At 43.9% G+C, this 17,263-nt stretch overlaps 1 protein-coding gene across 1 annotated transcript in view; it reads left to right on the top strand.

Moving 5' to 3' along the window:
• Positions 1 to 4,127: 4,127 nt before the first annotated feature.
• LOC311124903 (receptor-type tyrosine-protein phosphatase F-like) overlaps positions 4,128 to 17,263 on the top strand; it is a gene marked incomplete at its 3' end in the record, with an annotated part of 48,113 nt that continues 34,977 nt past the window's right edge. Inside the window, exons 1-2 of the mRNA XM_084199000.1 lie at positions 4,128 to 4,312; positions 15,959 to 16,069. Coding sequence (XP_084055126.1) covers positions 4,159 to 4,312; positions 15,959 to 16,069 — 265 coding nt within the window. The 5' untranslated portion in view covers positions 4,128 to 4,158. The remainder of the gene's footprint in view (positions 4,313 to 15,958; positions 16,070 to 17,263) is intronic.

A 17,263-nucleotide genomic window follows, 5' to 3' on the forward strand; every position in this document is an offset into this window, starting at 1 on the left:
ATAAACAATATTGGCACAAGACGGAGGGAATGATGGAGCAGAACTAACTAAATTACAAGTAACGAAAATGTACGCTTAATCTAGTATAAACTAATGTATAGAATGTTTTATACAAGAGACAAAATTCACAAATTCAACAGCACAACAGCAGAGTCATGTCGTAAGTGTAAAACTAACAATGACTCAATAACCCATTGCCTTCTGGGAATGCTATAAAGTCCAAAAGTTATGGGCGGAGTTAGAAAGTTAGCTGTGGTTCTAAAGCTGCGGTTCTAAAGCTGTGGTTCTAAAGCTGCGGTTCTAAAGCTGCGGTTCTAAAGCTGCGGTTCTAAAGCTGCGGTTCTAAAGCTGCGGTTCTAAAGCTGCGGTTCTAAAGCTGCGGTTCTAAAGCTGCGGTTCAAAAGCTGCGGTTCTAAAGCTGCGGTTGTAAAGCTGCGGTTCTAAAGCTGCGGTTCTAAAGCTGCGGTTCTAAAGCTGCGGTTCTAAAGCTGCGGTTCAAAAGCTGCGGTTCTAAAGCTGCGGTTCTAAAGCTGCGGTTCTAAAGCTGCGGTTCTAAAGCTGCAGTTCGAAAAGTTGCAGTTCTCTTCAGTTATTTTGTGGAGAGACCAAGAAGAGTGACAGAGTGAGAAAGATAGAAACAGAAAGAGAGAGAGAGATACATTGAGACCAAGAATAGAGGGATCCCCAGCATCCTCTCTCCTCTCTCCTTGCTAGTAGACCTGGTGTGTCTCCTCACGACACGTTCCAACCCCGTCTGACCCTCACTAGATGGCTGCCCAATTACACTCCTACCCATAGGAGACAGCGGGCCATTGTTGGCACGCTCTTTAGATTCATATCAGCATCTGTGGCACCGACGTGACCAGCCACTCAGACCACAACACAGTGACGTTATGTCTTAGTAAAGGAGCGAACGTGACTCATCATACAGTGCATTCAGAAAGTATTCAGAACCCTTCCCATTTTCCACATTTTGTTACGTTACAAGCCTTATTCTAAAATTGATTCAATAAAAACATTTCCTCATCAATCTACACACAATACCCCATAATGACAAAGCAAAAAAGTAAATGTATTAAAAATATAAAACATAAGTACCTTATTTATAGAAGTATTCAAACCCTTTGCTATGAGACTCGAAATTGAGCTCAGGTGCATCCTGTTCCCATTGATCATCCTTGAGATATTTCTACAACTTGATTGGAGTCCACCTGTGGTAAATTATATTGATTGGACATGATTTGGAAAGGCACACACCTGGTTATATAAGGTCCCAAAGTTGACAGTGCATGTCAGGGCAAAAACCAAGCCATGAGGTCAAAGGAATTGTCCGTAGAGCCCCGAGACAGGATTGTGTCGAGGCACAGATCTGGGGAAGGGTACCAAAACATGTCTGCAGTATGGAAGGTCCCCAAGAACACAGTGACCTCCATCATTCTTAAATGGAAGAAGTTTGGAACCACCAAGACTCTTCCTAGAGCTGACCGCCCGGCCAAACTGAGCAATCGGGGGAGAAGGGCCTTGGTCAGGGAGGTGACCAAGAACCCGATGGTCACTCTGACAGAGCTACAGAGTTCCTCTGTGGAGATGGGAGAACCTTCCAGAAGGACAACCATCTCTGCAGCAGTCCAACAATCTGGCCACTCTACTTTATGGTAGAGTGGCCAGACGGAATACACTCCTCAGTAAAAAGCACATGACAGCCTGCTTGGAATTTGCCAAAAGGCACCTAAAGGACTCTCAGACCATTACATTTTAGTCATTTAGCAGACACTCTTATCCAGAGCGACTTACAGTTAGTGAGTGCATACATTATTTATACTGGTCCCTTGTACAGCTCCCTGTGTGTGTGTGTTTGTGTGTGTGTGTGACTGTGTGTGTGTGTCTGTGTGTGTGTGTGTGTGTGTGTGTGTCTGTGTCTCGGTGTTAGCCACATTTACTAACAGCTCCCCTGCAATGCTAACACTAGGCAGCTCTTCAGCAACGTACTGTATGGCCCCTGTCCTCAGCAGCCACAGCAGCTGTTTGTCTCTTGAATTATTCCCAGTTTGTGTTTCTGATACCAGGAAGCTGCCTCTTGAATGATTCCCAGTTTGTGTTTCTGATACCAGCAAGCTGCCGACTCCCGTGAGGTTTTTCTCCTCGCCCTCTCCAAGCTCTCAAAGCACATCCTCCTCCTTCTCAGAATGTTCCAACCAATTTATATTTGTTGTCTGCAACACATACACATGGGGATTATTCACTAGGAACACAATGATAGCAAACGGAACAAACAGGGAGGGACCTGCCTGAATTTTTCAAATAGAAACTATTGTTTTTTTTGTTGTTGTTGCAAAACGGTTTCTGTTGTGAAACGTTTTTCCACGTTTTTCCACGCGTAATGAATACACCCCAGGAACAGCCAAGGAGCGATCTGAATGTAGCACATCAAAACAACACATCTAGTAGCTGTGTGTACTAAACAGCCTATTGGCTATCGCTGAGTTGTGGGCGATATACCGTTTATACTGGATACCGGGGTATTTCGAAAAAACAGACGGTATGATTTTCAATACGGAAAAAAAAAACCGAAACAACTATTAGTTAAATATAACTATAAGAAATCTAAGGTGTGTCAAAGAAATGATATCCAGCTCAGGGCTCCAGCTTTGCATTTGGTTTGCTAACTTGCTAGCTTAGTGGCTAGATGTCAAGATCAAGCTTCTTGGTTACAGCAGAGACATTCCAATCCCCTCCTAGATCAAGATCCCTGTTGCCTAAATGTATTCCTATTGTATCGGGGGTTTTTTAATAGCGCCCCCTTGTGTGCACTTCCGGTAATACCGTATAGCCCGGTATGGTACAGAAACGGTATGACGGTCTGAACATCTGGATATGGCCCAACCCTACTGAGTTACCGTATCATGTTGACTTTATGCCGTACATTACGTAGATTACGGTTCAATCAGTAAAGTACTTGGTAGATAATACAATCTCTTGAGGTACAACTGTATTGTTTGACTCCGTGTCTCTGTTTGCTCTGCAGTGTAGCGGTCTGAATATTAACCTGGGGTTAAGTATGTAGCCTGAGTGCCCAGTCGCAGTTCATACAGAACACCTACAACTACTGTTTAACAACAACAGCCCTTCCTCTAACCTATCCTCAGGCTACTCTACACCACAAGAATAGAGGTGCTGGATTTCTCTCAGGAGACCATCAGCATATGAAGAGGCAGATGAAAAATAGCTGATAACAGTGAAAGAGGAACAAAGTAGGGCTATGTGCCGATTCTCCGCCCTTTTCCAGAGGCGTTCACTTGCACACTCCTCGTCATTGATTTTAAAAGCATAGAATTCCACACTTGAGGAGAGGAAACAAATAATCAGGTCATCTTAAAGGCTTTGCATCTTCTCGTTTCAAAATAATACTCTTTACGCTTTAGGCCAATAGCATCACAGTCAGTCATCAGTAAAATACATTCAAGGAATAAACGAGTGAAAATCATAAATCATAAAATCATCAATCTCCAATCCCAAATGATCTCTCTGCAGAATGGATTTCTCACTGGAGCGATGCATTTGTCATGGCTCTGCATTGCCTCTTGTTCCTGATGTTGTGATGAGTTAGATTATTGTCTTGCTGGTTAGAGCTTTGAGTGTCTAATGTAGGCTTCAATGCCCTCAGGCTGTTTAGAGCTAGGCTATCTCTCTCTCTCTCTCTCTCTCTCTCTCTCTCTCTCTTCCTCTCTCTCTCCCCCCTCCGCCCCCTCTCTCTCTGTCTCTCTGGTTAATACATGCTATGAAAAATCACCGTTTCTGTTGTTATGTGAAGTCACGTCCTCATGGGGCTGTACATTTATATTCTCATCTAATTAAATTTTTAGGTGGAAATGTTGTAATTTTATTTGTGCAGCAATAGCAGAAAATAAAGAAAAGAGTCGAATTCCAAGGTTGTGCAACCTACTCCCTCCCCCACTCTCAAAGGGCTTTGACAAATGCCATTGCTCCACCATAACCATTCCTGACTAGCTTTTGATGCATTCCTCTCTTTTGTCGCTTCTCCTGATGTTCTTTGTTTTCCTGATCAAGTCCCTCTGTATTCCATCATTCATACTAATCATACATCTACCTGTCCATTCTACAGAGAACCAGATCCCACATGGGTTTCCCAACATAGACATGGGTCCCCAGCTGAAGGTGGTGGAGAAGACCAGGACAGCCACCATGCTATGTGCTGCCAGCGGCAACCCTGACCCAGAGATCACCTGGTTTAAAGACTTCCTGCCTGTAGATATCAACAGCAGCAACGGACGAATCAAACAACTCCGCTCAGGTAAGGACGTCTACTCACCCTGCAACTCCTTTCCACTTAATGAAGGCCCATTCCTACTTAGTAACATACACTTAATGAAGGCCCATTCCTGCTTAGTAACATACACTTAATGAAGGCCCATTCCTGCTTAGTAACACACACTTATTGAAGGCCCATTCCTACTTAGTAACATACAGTTAATGAAGGCCCATTCCTGCTTAGTAACACACACTTATTGAAGGCCCATTCCTACTTAGTAACACACAGTTAATGAAGGCCCATTCCTACTTAGTAACATACACTTAATGAAGGCCCATTCCTACTTAGTAACACACAGTTAGTGAAGGCCCATTCCTACTTAGTAACATACACTTAATGAAGGCCCATTCCTACTTAGTAACATACACTTAATGAAGGCCCATTCCTACTTAGTAACATACACTTAATGAAGGCCCATTCCTACTTAGTAACATACACTTAATGAAGGCCCATTCCTACTTAGTAACATACACTTAATGAAGGCCCATTCCTACTTAGTAACATACACTTAATGAAGGCCCATTCCTACTTAGTAACATACACATGATACAACTTTCCATGTAATAGTGTGTTTATCAGTGCTGCACAACTTTCACATTGCAGTGAGAATTTGCAGTGAGAATTTGCAATATATACACTACCGTTCAAAAGTTTAGGGTCACTTAGACATTTCCTTGTTTTCGAAAGAAAAGCAATTTTCTTCTGAAACTCGTCAGTCTATTCTTGTTCTGAGAAATGAAGGCTATTCCATGCGAGAAATTGCCAAGAAACTGTCTCAACTTCAACAGTGAAGAGGCGACTCCGGGATGCTGACCTTATAGGCAGAGTTGCAAAGAAAAAGCCATATCTCAGACTGGCCAATAAAAATAAAAGATTAAGATGGGCAGTCTGAGATATTGCTTTTTCTTTGCAACTCTGCCTAGAAGGTCAGCATCCCGGAGTCGCCTCTTCACTGTTGAAGTTGAGACAGTTTCTTGGCAATTTCTCGCATAGAGTAGCCTTCATTTCTCCGAACAAGAATAGACTGACGAGTTTCAGAAGAAAGTTTTTTGTTTCTGGTCATTTTGAGCCTGTAATCAAACCCACAATTGCTGATGCTCCAGATACTCAACTAGTCTCAAGAAGGCCAGTTTTATTGCTTCTTTAATCAGCGCAACAGTTTTCAGCTGTGCTAACATAATTGCAAAAGGGTTTTCTAATGATCAATTAGCCTTTTAAAATGATAAACTTGGATTAGCAAACACAACGTGCCATTGGAACACAGGACTGATGGTTGCTGATAATGGGCCTCTGTACGCCTATGTAGATATTCCATTAAAAATCAGCCGTTTCCAGCTACAATAGCCATTTACAACATTAACAATGTCTACACTGTATTTCTGATCAATTTGATGTTATTTTAATGGACCAAAAAATTGCTTTTCTTTCGAAAAAAAATGACATTCCTAAGTTACCCCAAACTTTTGAATGATAGTGTATGTAGCATGTAGAAATTATCTTATTTTCATTAGAAAACAGTATATATTTAAATATTTTTGGACTGCCCACATACAGTACCAACTGGACTGTGCACAAACTCCACATACCAAAATGCTAAAATGAATTAGTGGTCTCCAGCAGTGCAGAAAATAAAATAATTGAAGTTGCCCTTTTCAATCAAGAGGAACTTAGCTGAGCCCTTCTTAAACATGAGGACGGCGGGGCACGGAGTAGAGAGCTTTAGTATGCGTCCCAAATGGGACCCTAATAGGGCTCTGGTTAAAAGTAGTGCACTACAGAGTAAATAAGGTGCCCTTTGGGACACATCCTAAGAGGAGACAGTAATTCCAGCCTGGATTGCATCAGCGAAGATCCAGCCTGGACTGCATCAGCGAAGATCCAGCCTGGACTGCATCAGCGAAGATCCAGCCTGGATTGCATCAGTGAAGATCCAGCCAGGACTGCATCAGTGAAGATCCAGCCTGGACTGCATCAGCGAAGATCCAGCCTGGACTGCATCAGCGAAGATCCAGCCTGGACTGCATCAGTGAAGATCCAGCCTGGATTGCATCAGTGAAGATCCAGCCCGGGAGAGACGAAACACACAAAAACTGAAGAAATATATCGATGGGCCTCTCTCTCTGTTCTCTCTGTTCTCAAGGCTGGGTAAATAGACAGCTTTAACCCTGACCCCAGATCAGATTGGGGAGAGGCCAGAGTTAAGAAGATTAGATAAATAAACATCTTTAAGGGCTGACTCCGGGTCTGTCACAACGTAAAGAGAGAGTTAGAACGATTAGTGGCTCTTTAATTCTCCTCATCATTTAGAGGAGATTTTACCCCAAGCCTCCAACTCCAGGGATGCATCCCAAATGGTACCCTATTCCCTATATAGTGCACTGCTACCCATAGAGATCTGGTCAAAGGTAGTGCACTATATAGGGAATAGGGTACCATCTGGGATGCGGTCCCACATCACAGAGGTGGTGGCTACCCAGACTTTCTGCTTTTCACCCCCTACCTACATGTACATATTACCTCAATCAATCACCCCAACTACCTCGTGCCTCAGTACACTGACTCGGTAGTGGCGCTCCTTGTATATAGCCTGCATATGGCCTCGTTATTGTTATTTTTATTGTGTTACTATTTTATTTTGATCTATTTGTAAATGTTCTTACTTTTTAACTGCATTGTTGGGAAAGGGCTCGTAAGTAAGCATTTATTTCACGGTAAAGTATGCACTTGTTGTATTCGGCGCATGTGACAAATACAATTTGATTTGATTTGAGGTGAGAGGCCCTTTCTCTTCACAGAGTTCTGTCTTTCTGTCAGTCAGGCAGTCAGTGGGTGATTCCCAAACAGCACCCTATTCCCTACACAGTGCACTACTTTTGGTCAGAAAAGTGGAAACTGCTGATTAGTAGTATCTCTCACACACACACACACACACACACACACACACACACACACACACACACACACATTAACAAGCCCTGCTAACCCTAGCCTCTGTAGCTGTCTCCTGATCTGCATATCTGCTGCATATTGACCTTACTCTAACCCCACCCACTACCTGTCATCTGGCTAGCGACTATCATGGGCTAGCGTTAGCTCTACAAACTGTTATTGATACCACTACATCACCCACACAATGGTTACATCTCTTTCCAACTGAAACAGTCAAACGCTCAAACGTCCTCTCTTCTAGCCTCTACGACCAATCAGCTCTAGATTTTAATTATTTTACTAACCACTTTGAATGATTTCCTCTAACTTCTAGACCTCCAGGTTATCTATTTAACCCTGTATTACTTTCATTAATTTGCCTTCTCTCCTCTCTTTCTGTCTCTTTTACTAACGCTCTCTCTCCAATCTCGTTTGCATTCAAATTACCTCCAACTAGGCGGTACACCGATTAGAGGTAAGGATGATGGAAAATAAATGTGTATTAAAAAAATGTCACCCCCATCCCTCCGTCACTTCAACCTCGACCTCCGTCAGCGTCTCTTAACCTTCTACCTCTCCATCTCTCCTGTCAACTCTGGCCCTTACCACCACTTCCACTTGTATCCCCACAGTCTTCACACTGTACAGCCCATTCTCTGTTTGCTGGTAGTGTGTCCTTCTCCCTGAACAAACAAATTAACACCAACGCTTTCCCAATCAGTTCATCGGGGGTCCTCTACTTTCAGATGAATGCATTGGGAAACACTGGAAAAAGGCAGACACAGGTGATAGCTAGCTACTTTGTGCATAAGCTTCTCCACACGTTCTTGGTTTTTAGTTAAAATATGAACCCTATGATTTTTAAACCACTGTAGACCAACCTCCTTCCCCAGACTCTTCCCCGAGCTGTAGGAGAATGGTTTCATTTTAAGTACAGGGCCTGTCTTGCCACTAGAGGATATAGGCCTATCTCTGGTATCCATGGACGACTTTGTCTGAATAAAATGTAAATGACTTGATTTGCATACGGGTACTACAGCCCTCTGATGGAAATAGTTCTCTGTCCCCGGAGTGGAAGTAGCGTTTCAGTTGATCTGTAGTGGTAATGGAGGCTGTGTGAGGGTAGCTGTCTGAGGGTAGCTGTGTGAGGGTAGCTGTCTGAGGGTAGCTGTCTGAGGGTAGCTGTCTGAGGGTAGCTGTCTGAGGGTAGCTGTGTGAGGGTAGCTGTGTGAGGGTAGCTGTGTGAGGGTAGCTGTGTGAGGGTAGCTGTGTGAGGGTAGCTGTCTGAGGGTAGCTGTGTGAGGGTAGCTGTCTGAGGGTAGCTGTCTGAGGGTAGCTGTGTGAGGGTAGCTGTGTGAGGGTAGCTGTCTGAGGGTAGCTGTCTGAGGGTAGCTGTCTGAGGGTAGCTGTGTGAGGGTAGCTGTCTGAGGGTAGCTGTGTGAGGGTAGCTGTCTGAGGGTAGCTGTGTGAGGGTAGCTGTCTGAGGGTAGCTGTGTGAGGGTAGCTGTCTGAGGGTAGCTGTCTGAGGGTAGCTGTCTGAGGGTAGCTATGTGAGGGTAGCTGTCTGAGGGTAGCTGTGTGATGGTAGCTGTGTGAGGGTAGCTGTGTGAGGGTAGCTGTGTGAGGGTAGCTGTGTGAGGGTAGCTGTCTGAGGGTAGCTGTCTGAGGGTAGCTGTCTGAGGGTAGCTGTGTGAGGGTAGCTGTGTGAGGGTAGCTGTCTGAGGGTAGCTGTGTGAGGGTAGCTGTCTGAGGGTAGCTGTGTGAGGGTAGCTGTGTGAGGGTAGCTGTCTGAGGGTAGCTGTCTGAGGGTAGCTATGTGAGGGTAGCTGTCTGAGGGTAGCTGTGTGATGGTAGCTGTGTGATGGTAGCTGTGTGAGGGTAGATGTCTGAGGGTAGCCGTCTGAGGGTAGCTGTGTGAGGGTAGATGTCTGAGGGTAGCCGTCTGAGGGTAGCTGTGTGAGGGTAGCTGTCTGAGGGTAGCTGTGTGAGGGTAGCTGTCTGAGGGTAGCTGTGTGAGGGTAGCTGTGTGAGGGTAGCTGTGTGATGGTAGATGTCTGAGGGTAGCTGTGTGAGGGTAGCTGTCTGAGGGTAGCTGTCTGAGGGTAGCTGTCTGAGGGTAGCTGTGTGAGGGTAGCTGTCTGAGGGTAGCTGTCTGAGGGTAGCTGTGTGAGGGTAGCTGTCTGAGGGTAGCTGTCTGAGGGTAGCTGTCTGAGGGTAGCTGTGTGAGGGTAGCTGTGTGAGGGTAGCTGTCTGAGGGTAGCTGTGTGAGGGTAGCTGTCTGAGGGTAGCTGTGTGAGGGTAGCTGGGGGGAGATGATGCCATGGGGGTTGGTCTCTGGAGGAGATAATGCCATGGGGGTTGGTCTCTGGAGAAGATGCAGATTGACAGGTTGGTGACAATAGATGGATTAGTATGCAGGTACATGACTGAGCTGAATCAGGAAGAGATGAGGAAGGCGTGTGACGGATCTGAAAGATCACTGATGTTGTCGTAACATCTATTAGTTGGTGTCACCAACACACACACACACACACACACACACACACACACACACACACACACACGCGCGCGCGCGCACACACACACACACACACACACACACACACACACACACACACACACACACACACACACACACACACACACACACACACACACACACACACACACACACACACTTGTATGTTTCTTTGGTTGGTGCTGAACCTGTTTGTTACATTCATCCCATAATGCATTGCTGCTGTCCAAAACGTGTCCTGACATTGTACGCTCATTATTTGTCACCATCTGCAACCTGTATGTTATCTGGTGTTACATACATTCTTACAGCATAATTCTATAGATGATTACTTCTGGTTTTACACAGGGTATTTACATGGCTTGCTGGTACTCATTTGTGAAAGAACAGTGGGTGGTTGGGTATGTTGTTACTTAGTTTATGTATCATAAATGTATGGATATACAGTTGAAGTCGGGAGGTTTACATACACTTAGGTTGAAGTCATTAAAACTAGTTTTTCAACCACTCCACACATTTCTTGTTAACAAACTATAGTTTTGGCAAGTCGGTTAGGACATCTACTTTGTGCATGACACAAGTAATTCTTCCAACAATTGTTTACAGACAGATTATTTCACTTATAAATTACTGTATCACAATTCCAGTGGGTCAGAAGTTTACATACACTAAGTTGACTGTGCCTTTAAACAGCTTGGAAAATTCCAGAAAATGATGTCATGGCTTTAGATTGGCTAATTGACATCATTTGAGTCAATTGGAGGTGTACCTGTGGATGTATTTCAAGGCCTACCTTCAAACTCAGTGCCTCTTTGCTTGACATCATGGGAAAATCAAAAGAAATCAGCCAAGACCTCAGAAAAATTATTGTAGACCTCCACAAGTCTGGTTCATCCTTGGGAGCAATTTCAAAAAAGCCTGAAGGTACCACGTTCATCTGTACAAACAATAGTATGCAAGTATAAACACCATGGGTGTCACGAATACAGCCGAGGCTGCTCCTCCTTGCTCGGGCAGGCTTCGGCGTTCGTCGTCACCGGAGTACTAGCTGCCACCGATCAATGTTTCTGTGTTACACTAGTCTTGTCTTTATTAATCACACCTGTTACTCATTATGCTTATTTGTGTCCCTATAATTACCTCGGTTTTCCCTCCTGAGTTTGTGTGTGATTGTCCGTTGTTTTACGTCGTTTGGTGAGCTGTTGTGCTGCTCTTTCCTGCGTGGAAATGGTTTACTTTTTATTTAGTAAATCCATTCATTTCTCAGTTCTGTGTCCTGCGCCTGATTCCGTTTCACCACTTCACCCAGACGTTGACAATGGGACCACGCAGCCATCATACCGCTCAGGAAGGAGAGGCGTTCTGTCTCCTAGAGATGAACATACTTTGGTGCGAAAAGTGCAAATCAATCCCAGAACAACAGCAAAGGACCTTGTGAAGATGCTGGCGGAAACAGGTACAAAAGTATCTATATCCACAGTAAAACGAGTCCTATATCGACATAACCTGAAAGGCCGCTCAGCAAGGAAGAAGCCACTGCTCCAAAACCGCCATAAAAAAGCCAGACAACGGTTTGCAACTGCACATGGGGACAAAGATCGTACCTTTTGGAGAAATGTCCTCTGGTCTGATGAAACAAAAATAGAACTGTTTGGCCATAATGACCATCGTTATGTTTGGAGGAAAAAGGGGGCGGCTTGCAAGCCGAAGAACACCATCCCAACCGTGAAGCACAGGGGTGGCAGCATCATGCTGTTTGGGTGCTTTGCTGCAGGAGGGACTGGTGCACTTCACAAAATAGATGGCATCATGAGGAAGGAAACGTATGTGGATCTCAAGACATCAGTCAGGAAGTTAAAGCTTGGTCGAAATGGGTCTTCCAAATGGACAATGACCCCAAGCATACTTCCAAAGTTGTGGCAAAATGGCTTAAGGAGAACATGTCAAGGTATTGGAGTGGCCATCAAAAAGCCCTGACCTCAATCCTATAGAAAATGTGTGGCAGAACTGAAAAAGCGTGTGCGAGCAAGGAGGCCTACAAACCTGACTCAGTTATACCAGCTCTGTCAGGAGGAATGGGCCAAACTTCACCCAACTCCTGAAACGTTTGACCCAAGTTAAAACATGTAAAGGCAATGACACCAAATACTAATTGAGTGTATGTAAACTTCTGACCCACTGGGAATGTGATGAAAGAAATAAAAGCTGAAATAAATAATTCTCTACTATTATTCTGACATTCCACATTCCTAAAATAAAAAAGTGGTGATCCTAACTGACCCAAGACAGGGAATTTTTACTAGGATTAATTGTCAGAAACGGTGAAAAACTAAGTTTAAATGTATTTGGCTAAGGTGTATGTAAACTTCCGACTTCAACTGTAAATATGCAGAGACATATTTATTATTCTAACATGAAGTGCAGGTAAATCTGTCTGCTGCCACTGCTATTCTATTGCTGCCAATTTCTTTGTGTTTGGTATTCAGCCAAAAAGAAGCCATCCCCTAAAGTGCTGAAATAGTGTAATTCAGCAGAACTACCTCTACTCTCAATGCCTCAATGTCTTTCTCTATCTGACACTTCTATTTTCTATTCAGCTGAGATGATGATAACAGTAGCTAGATGATGATGACAGTAGCTAGATGATGATGACAGTAGCTAGATGATGATGATGACAGTAGCTAGATGATGATGACAGTAGCTAGATGATGATGACAGTAGCTAGATGATGATGATGACAGTAGCTAGATTATGATGACAGTAGCTAGATGATGATGACAGTAGCTAGATGATGATGACAGTAGCTAGATGATGATGATGACAGTAGCTAGATGATGATGACAGTAGCTAGATGATGATGACAGTAGCTAGATGATGATGACAGCAGCTAGATGATGATGACAGTAGCTAGATGATGATGATGATGACAGTAGCTAGATGATGATGATAGTAGCTAGATGATGATGATGACAGTAGCTAGATGATGACAGTAGCTAGATGATGATGACAGTAGCTAGATGATGATGACAGTAGCTAGATGATGATGACAGTAGCTAGCTGTGTGTCCTACTGACTACACTTAGGGAGGTCCATCCCCTGGGTCGTGCTGCGCTGTGAAGAACACACACACACTCCCCCACACACACACACACACACAGAGACACACTCCCCCACACACACACACACAGAGACACACACACCCACACACACGCACACATTAGTCTTCTGTCTAAATGGCTGGCTGTTACCTGGCTGTTACCTGGGTGTCTACATACTACAGTAGTTAGAGCCATCTGGCAGAAACACTTTACCTTTCTGAGATGGAGACTACGTCCCAAATTCCCTACAATGGTACCCTATTCCCTACAATGGTACCCTATTCCCTACAATGGTACCCTATCCCCTACAATGGTACCCTGTTCCCTACAATGGTACCCTATTCCCTACAATGGTACCCTATCCCCTACAATGGTACCCTGTTCCCTACAATGGTACCCTGTTCCCTACAATGGTACCCTATTCCCTACAATGGTACCCTATCCCCTACAATGGTACCCTGTTCCCTACAATGGTACCCTGTTCCCTACAATGGTACCCTGTTCCCTACAATGGTACCCTATTCCCTACAATGGTACCATGTTCCCTACAATGGTACCCTATCCCCTACAATGGTACCCTATCCCCTACAATGGTACCCTGTTCCCTACAATGGTACCCTATTCCCTACAATGGTACCCTATTCCCTAAAATGGTACCCTATCCCCTACAATGGTACCCTATTCCCTAAAATGGTATCCTATCCCCTACAATTGTACCCTATTCCCTACAATGGTACCCTGTTCCCTACAATGGTACCCTGTTCCCTACAATGGTACCCTATTCCCTACAATTGTACCCTATTCTTTACAATGGTACCCTATTCCCTACAATGGTACCCTGTTCCCTACAATGGTTCCCACGGGGGGCCAGTATGAAAAATAATTAAAAATAATAATAATGTATGCACTCACTAACTGTAAGTGGCTCTGGATAAGAGTGTCTGCTAAATGACTAAAATGTAAATGTACCCTATTCCCTACAATGGTACCCTATTCCCTACAAAGTGCATTACTTTTGAACAGGGCCTTTAGGGGATTACCATACGGTACATAGTGCACTATATACGGAATAGGGTGCCATTTTGGGACTCCCGGTGGTGAGGAACAGCCAGGAAGTCAGTAACAGAAGCATTTATTGATCCCAACCCTTTATGGGTACTTAGCAGAACACTTGAAGAGGGAGAGACTGATACATACACCTTTAGTGGCACTGGCAGACCAGAAGTTCCCAGAGATAATGTCAACCTGGTTAACAAACATTGACCAAGAGGATTGAGACTTTCTGATGTTCAGGTTGGTTAGTTAGCCTAGGTCTTACGTCAGTGGACCTGTCAATACAGATCGTCATTGTAAATAACAGTCTGTTCTTTAATTGGGCTCACAGTATATTGATATTTAAAGGTTAAATAAATATAATAAATAAACTGTGATGGAACCTGGGTTTGATTGGAGCTCAGATGAAACCTGGGTTTGATTGGAGCTCAGATGAAACCTGGGTTTGATTGGAGCTCAAATGGAACCTGGGTTTGATTGGAGCTCAGATGGAACCTGGGTTTGATTGGAGCTCAGATGGAACCTGGGTTTGATTGGAGCTCAGATGGAACCTGGGTTTGATTGGAGCTCAAATGGAAACTGGGTTTGATTGGAGCTCAAATGGAAACTGGGTTTGATTGGAGCTCAGTAGTTATTCATCAACATGAATCAGCTGTTGGATGGTCCCCTCATCTCACCTGGTGAGAAGGGCATCACCCTCCCTCCCTCTCCGCTGGTTAAGTCTTTAGCAGCACCTGATTATCTCCTGTCTGAAACCCTGGACTCAGATATATGGCTTCTCTCAGAATATATATATATTTTTAAAGAGAGATATGGGAAATGTAGGCTTAACTGGACACTGACAGCATGTGGAAGGAAGCATTAAAGTGGCACTATAGTCCACTCTGTATAGCCCAGTCTTAACCACATCCTGATGGCCTTGTAGTCGTTGTAGAGTAGCTTTAGCCTAGCTTAGCGTTGCTAGCCTAGCGACCGTCGCCTGGGATGTAGCCTAGCAACCGTCGCCTGGGATGTAGCCTAGCGAGAGTCTTTTATATGAACTTACTGTCTTTTTGTCATGTCAGTGGTTTTCATAGGCAGAAAAGGCAGAACTAGATGTGAATATGACGTCTTGGTGAGGTGATTAATTGATCTCTAAGTCGTGGACTCGACGTTAGTGTCTCTCCAGCTGTTTTTCCTGACAGGGCCAGACAGAGAGAGTTAAATATGTTGATGTGTGGGACACAGCTCACAACGCTCTTAAACCAGCAAAATCAGCTAAATGCTGATGCGTCGTCGTAGGCAAATTGTTAGATAACAACTAACACCCTATTCATAGCACTTCATCATGCGTACTGTAGAGAGAGAGAGAGGTGATTGACTGTGATGCTCCGTAGAGATAATTAGAATGCTACTTCTTATGAAGTTAGCAAACACCTCATGCAGAAGAGAAAATACACTTGTAAGTTAGATGTACTAGATGGGGCATAAATCTGAATTAGTCATGATGATGAAAAGGAGATGGTCAGGAATCGTTGATCAAAGGTTGTCAAACTGTTTTAGAATTAAGGTAATCTAAACCTTTTCTTTCTCAATGTTACTTCTTCAAGGTAAACCCTATCAGAAACCCTGTTAGATTTAGTAGGTGGTGTGTAGTCCTGAATAAACCCTATCAGAAACCCTGTTAGATTTAGTAGGTGGTGTGTAGTCCTGAATAAACCCTATCAGAAACCCTGTTAGATTTAGTAGATGGTGTGTAGTCCTGAATAAACCCTATCAGAAACCCTGTTAGATTTAGTAGGTGGTGTGTTGTCCTGAAATGGTCTATAATGAAAAAGAGAATGTCAGAAATAGTAAATCTAAGGTTGTCAAACAATTTTAGAATGAAGGTAAACCTCTTTTTTTCAATGCCCACGCTAGCATAATACTTAGAATACACTCCCAACCCATTACGTCACTCTTGAGTATTACGCGCCAGTGACATTGAGACAGAGCCCTTCTCTCTCTCCATGTCCCAGATGGTAACTGTGTCGTTAACCCCCTTCCTCACAGGAGCCCTGCAGATTGAGAACAGTGAGGAGTCAGACCAGGGGAAGTATGAGTGTGTGGCCATGAATAGCGCTGGAACGCGCTACGCCGCCCCAGCCAATCTCTACGTGCGAGGTAAGATCCTGCAGTTCACATTTCCCTCCGCTCATTGGTCCATCTCTTCATCGGTCTTTATGTCCTCACATAAACACCAATGTCATGTTGTTTTTCTTCTGAATCACTAACCATAACCACATCCCACAGGAGCTCTCTCTTTCTGTCTACCAGGTGCCGGCTCTGTCAAAACAGCTGCAGCCAAAAAAACGTTTTCCGCCTCCGACTATGAAAACATGCCAGGGCTTTATATTTTGACACTGTCAGTTGAAGGTTTTTAGTTCTCTCCTCTCCTCTCTCTTCTCCTCTCATTTTACATTGACGTGTTAGTCATTGCAGCAGATGCTCTTATCCAGAGAGACTTACAGTTAGTGCATTCATCTTAAGATAGCTAGGTGGGACAACCACATGTCATAGTAAGTACATTTTTCCTCAATAAAGGAGCTATCAGCAAAGTCAGAGCTAGTAGGGGGAAAAAGTCAAGTGCATGTATTAGTTCTCTCCTCTCCTCTCCTCTCCTCTCCTCTCCTCTCCTCTCCTCTCCTCTCCTCTCCTCTCCTCTCCTCTCCTCTCCTCTCCTCTCCTCTCCTCTCCTTTAAACATTTAAACCAGACTAGGTAAATATATACCTTACTAGATTCAAACCAGACTAGGTAGATATAAACTAGACTAGGTAGGTTTAAACCAGACTAGGTAGATAGAGGTCTGTAAGTAATCCTAACAAAACAAACAATAGAACTGATTCAAATAAAGAAAAACAAAGTATTCAGTCTGTCTGTGTGTGTGTGTGTGTGTGTGTGTGTGTGTGTGTGTGTGTGTGTGTGTGTGTGTGTGTGTGTGTGTGTGTGTGTGTGTGTGTGATGGTTGGCCGACTCGAGCAGAGGTGTGTTTTTCCAAGGTAATTACAGTGCCTTCAGAAAGTATTCAAAATTGATTAAACAGATTTTTTCTACACACAATACCCCATAATGACAATGTAAAAACACGTTTTTAGAAATGTTTACAAATATATTGAAAATGAAATACAGAAATATCTCATTTACATAAGTATTCACACCCCTTAGTCAATACTTTATAGAATCACCGTTGGCAGCGATTACAGCAGTGAGTCTTTCTGGGTAAGTCTCTAAGAGCAACATCTGCCCATTATTATTTTCAAAATCCTTCCACCTTTGTCAAATTGGCTGTTGATCATTGCTAAACCATTTTCAGGTC

This window comes from Coregonus lavaretus, assembly GCF_964263955.1.
Source record: "Coregonus lavaretus genome assembly, contig: HAP1_SCAFFOLD_2826, whole genome shotgun sequence".
Lineage (NCBI taxonomy): Eukaryota > Metazoa > Chordata > Actinopteri > Salmoniformes > Salmonidae > Coregonus > Coregonus lavaretus.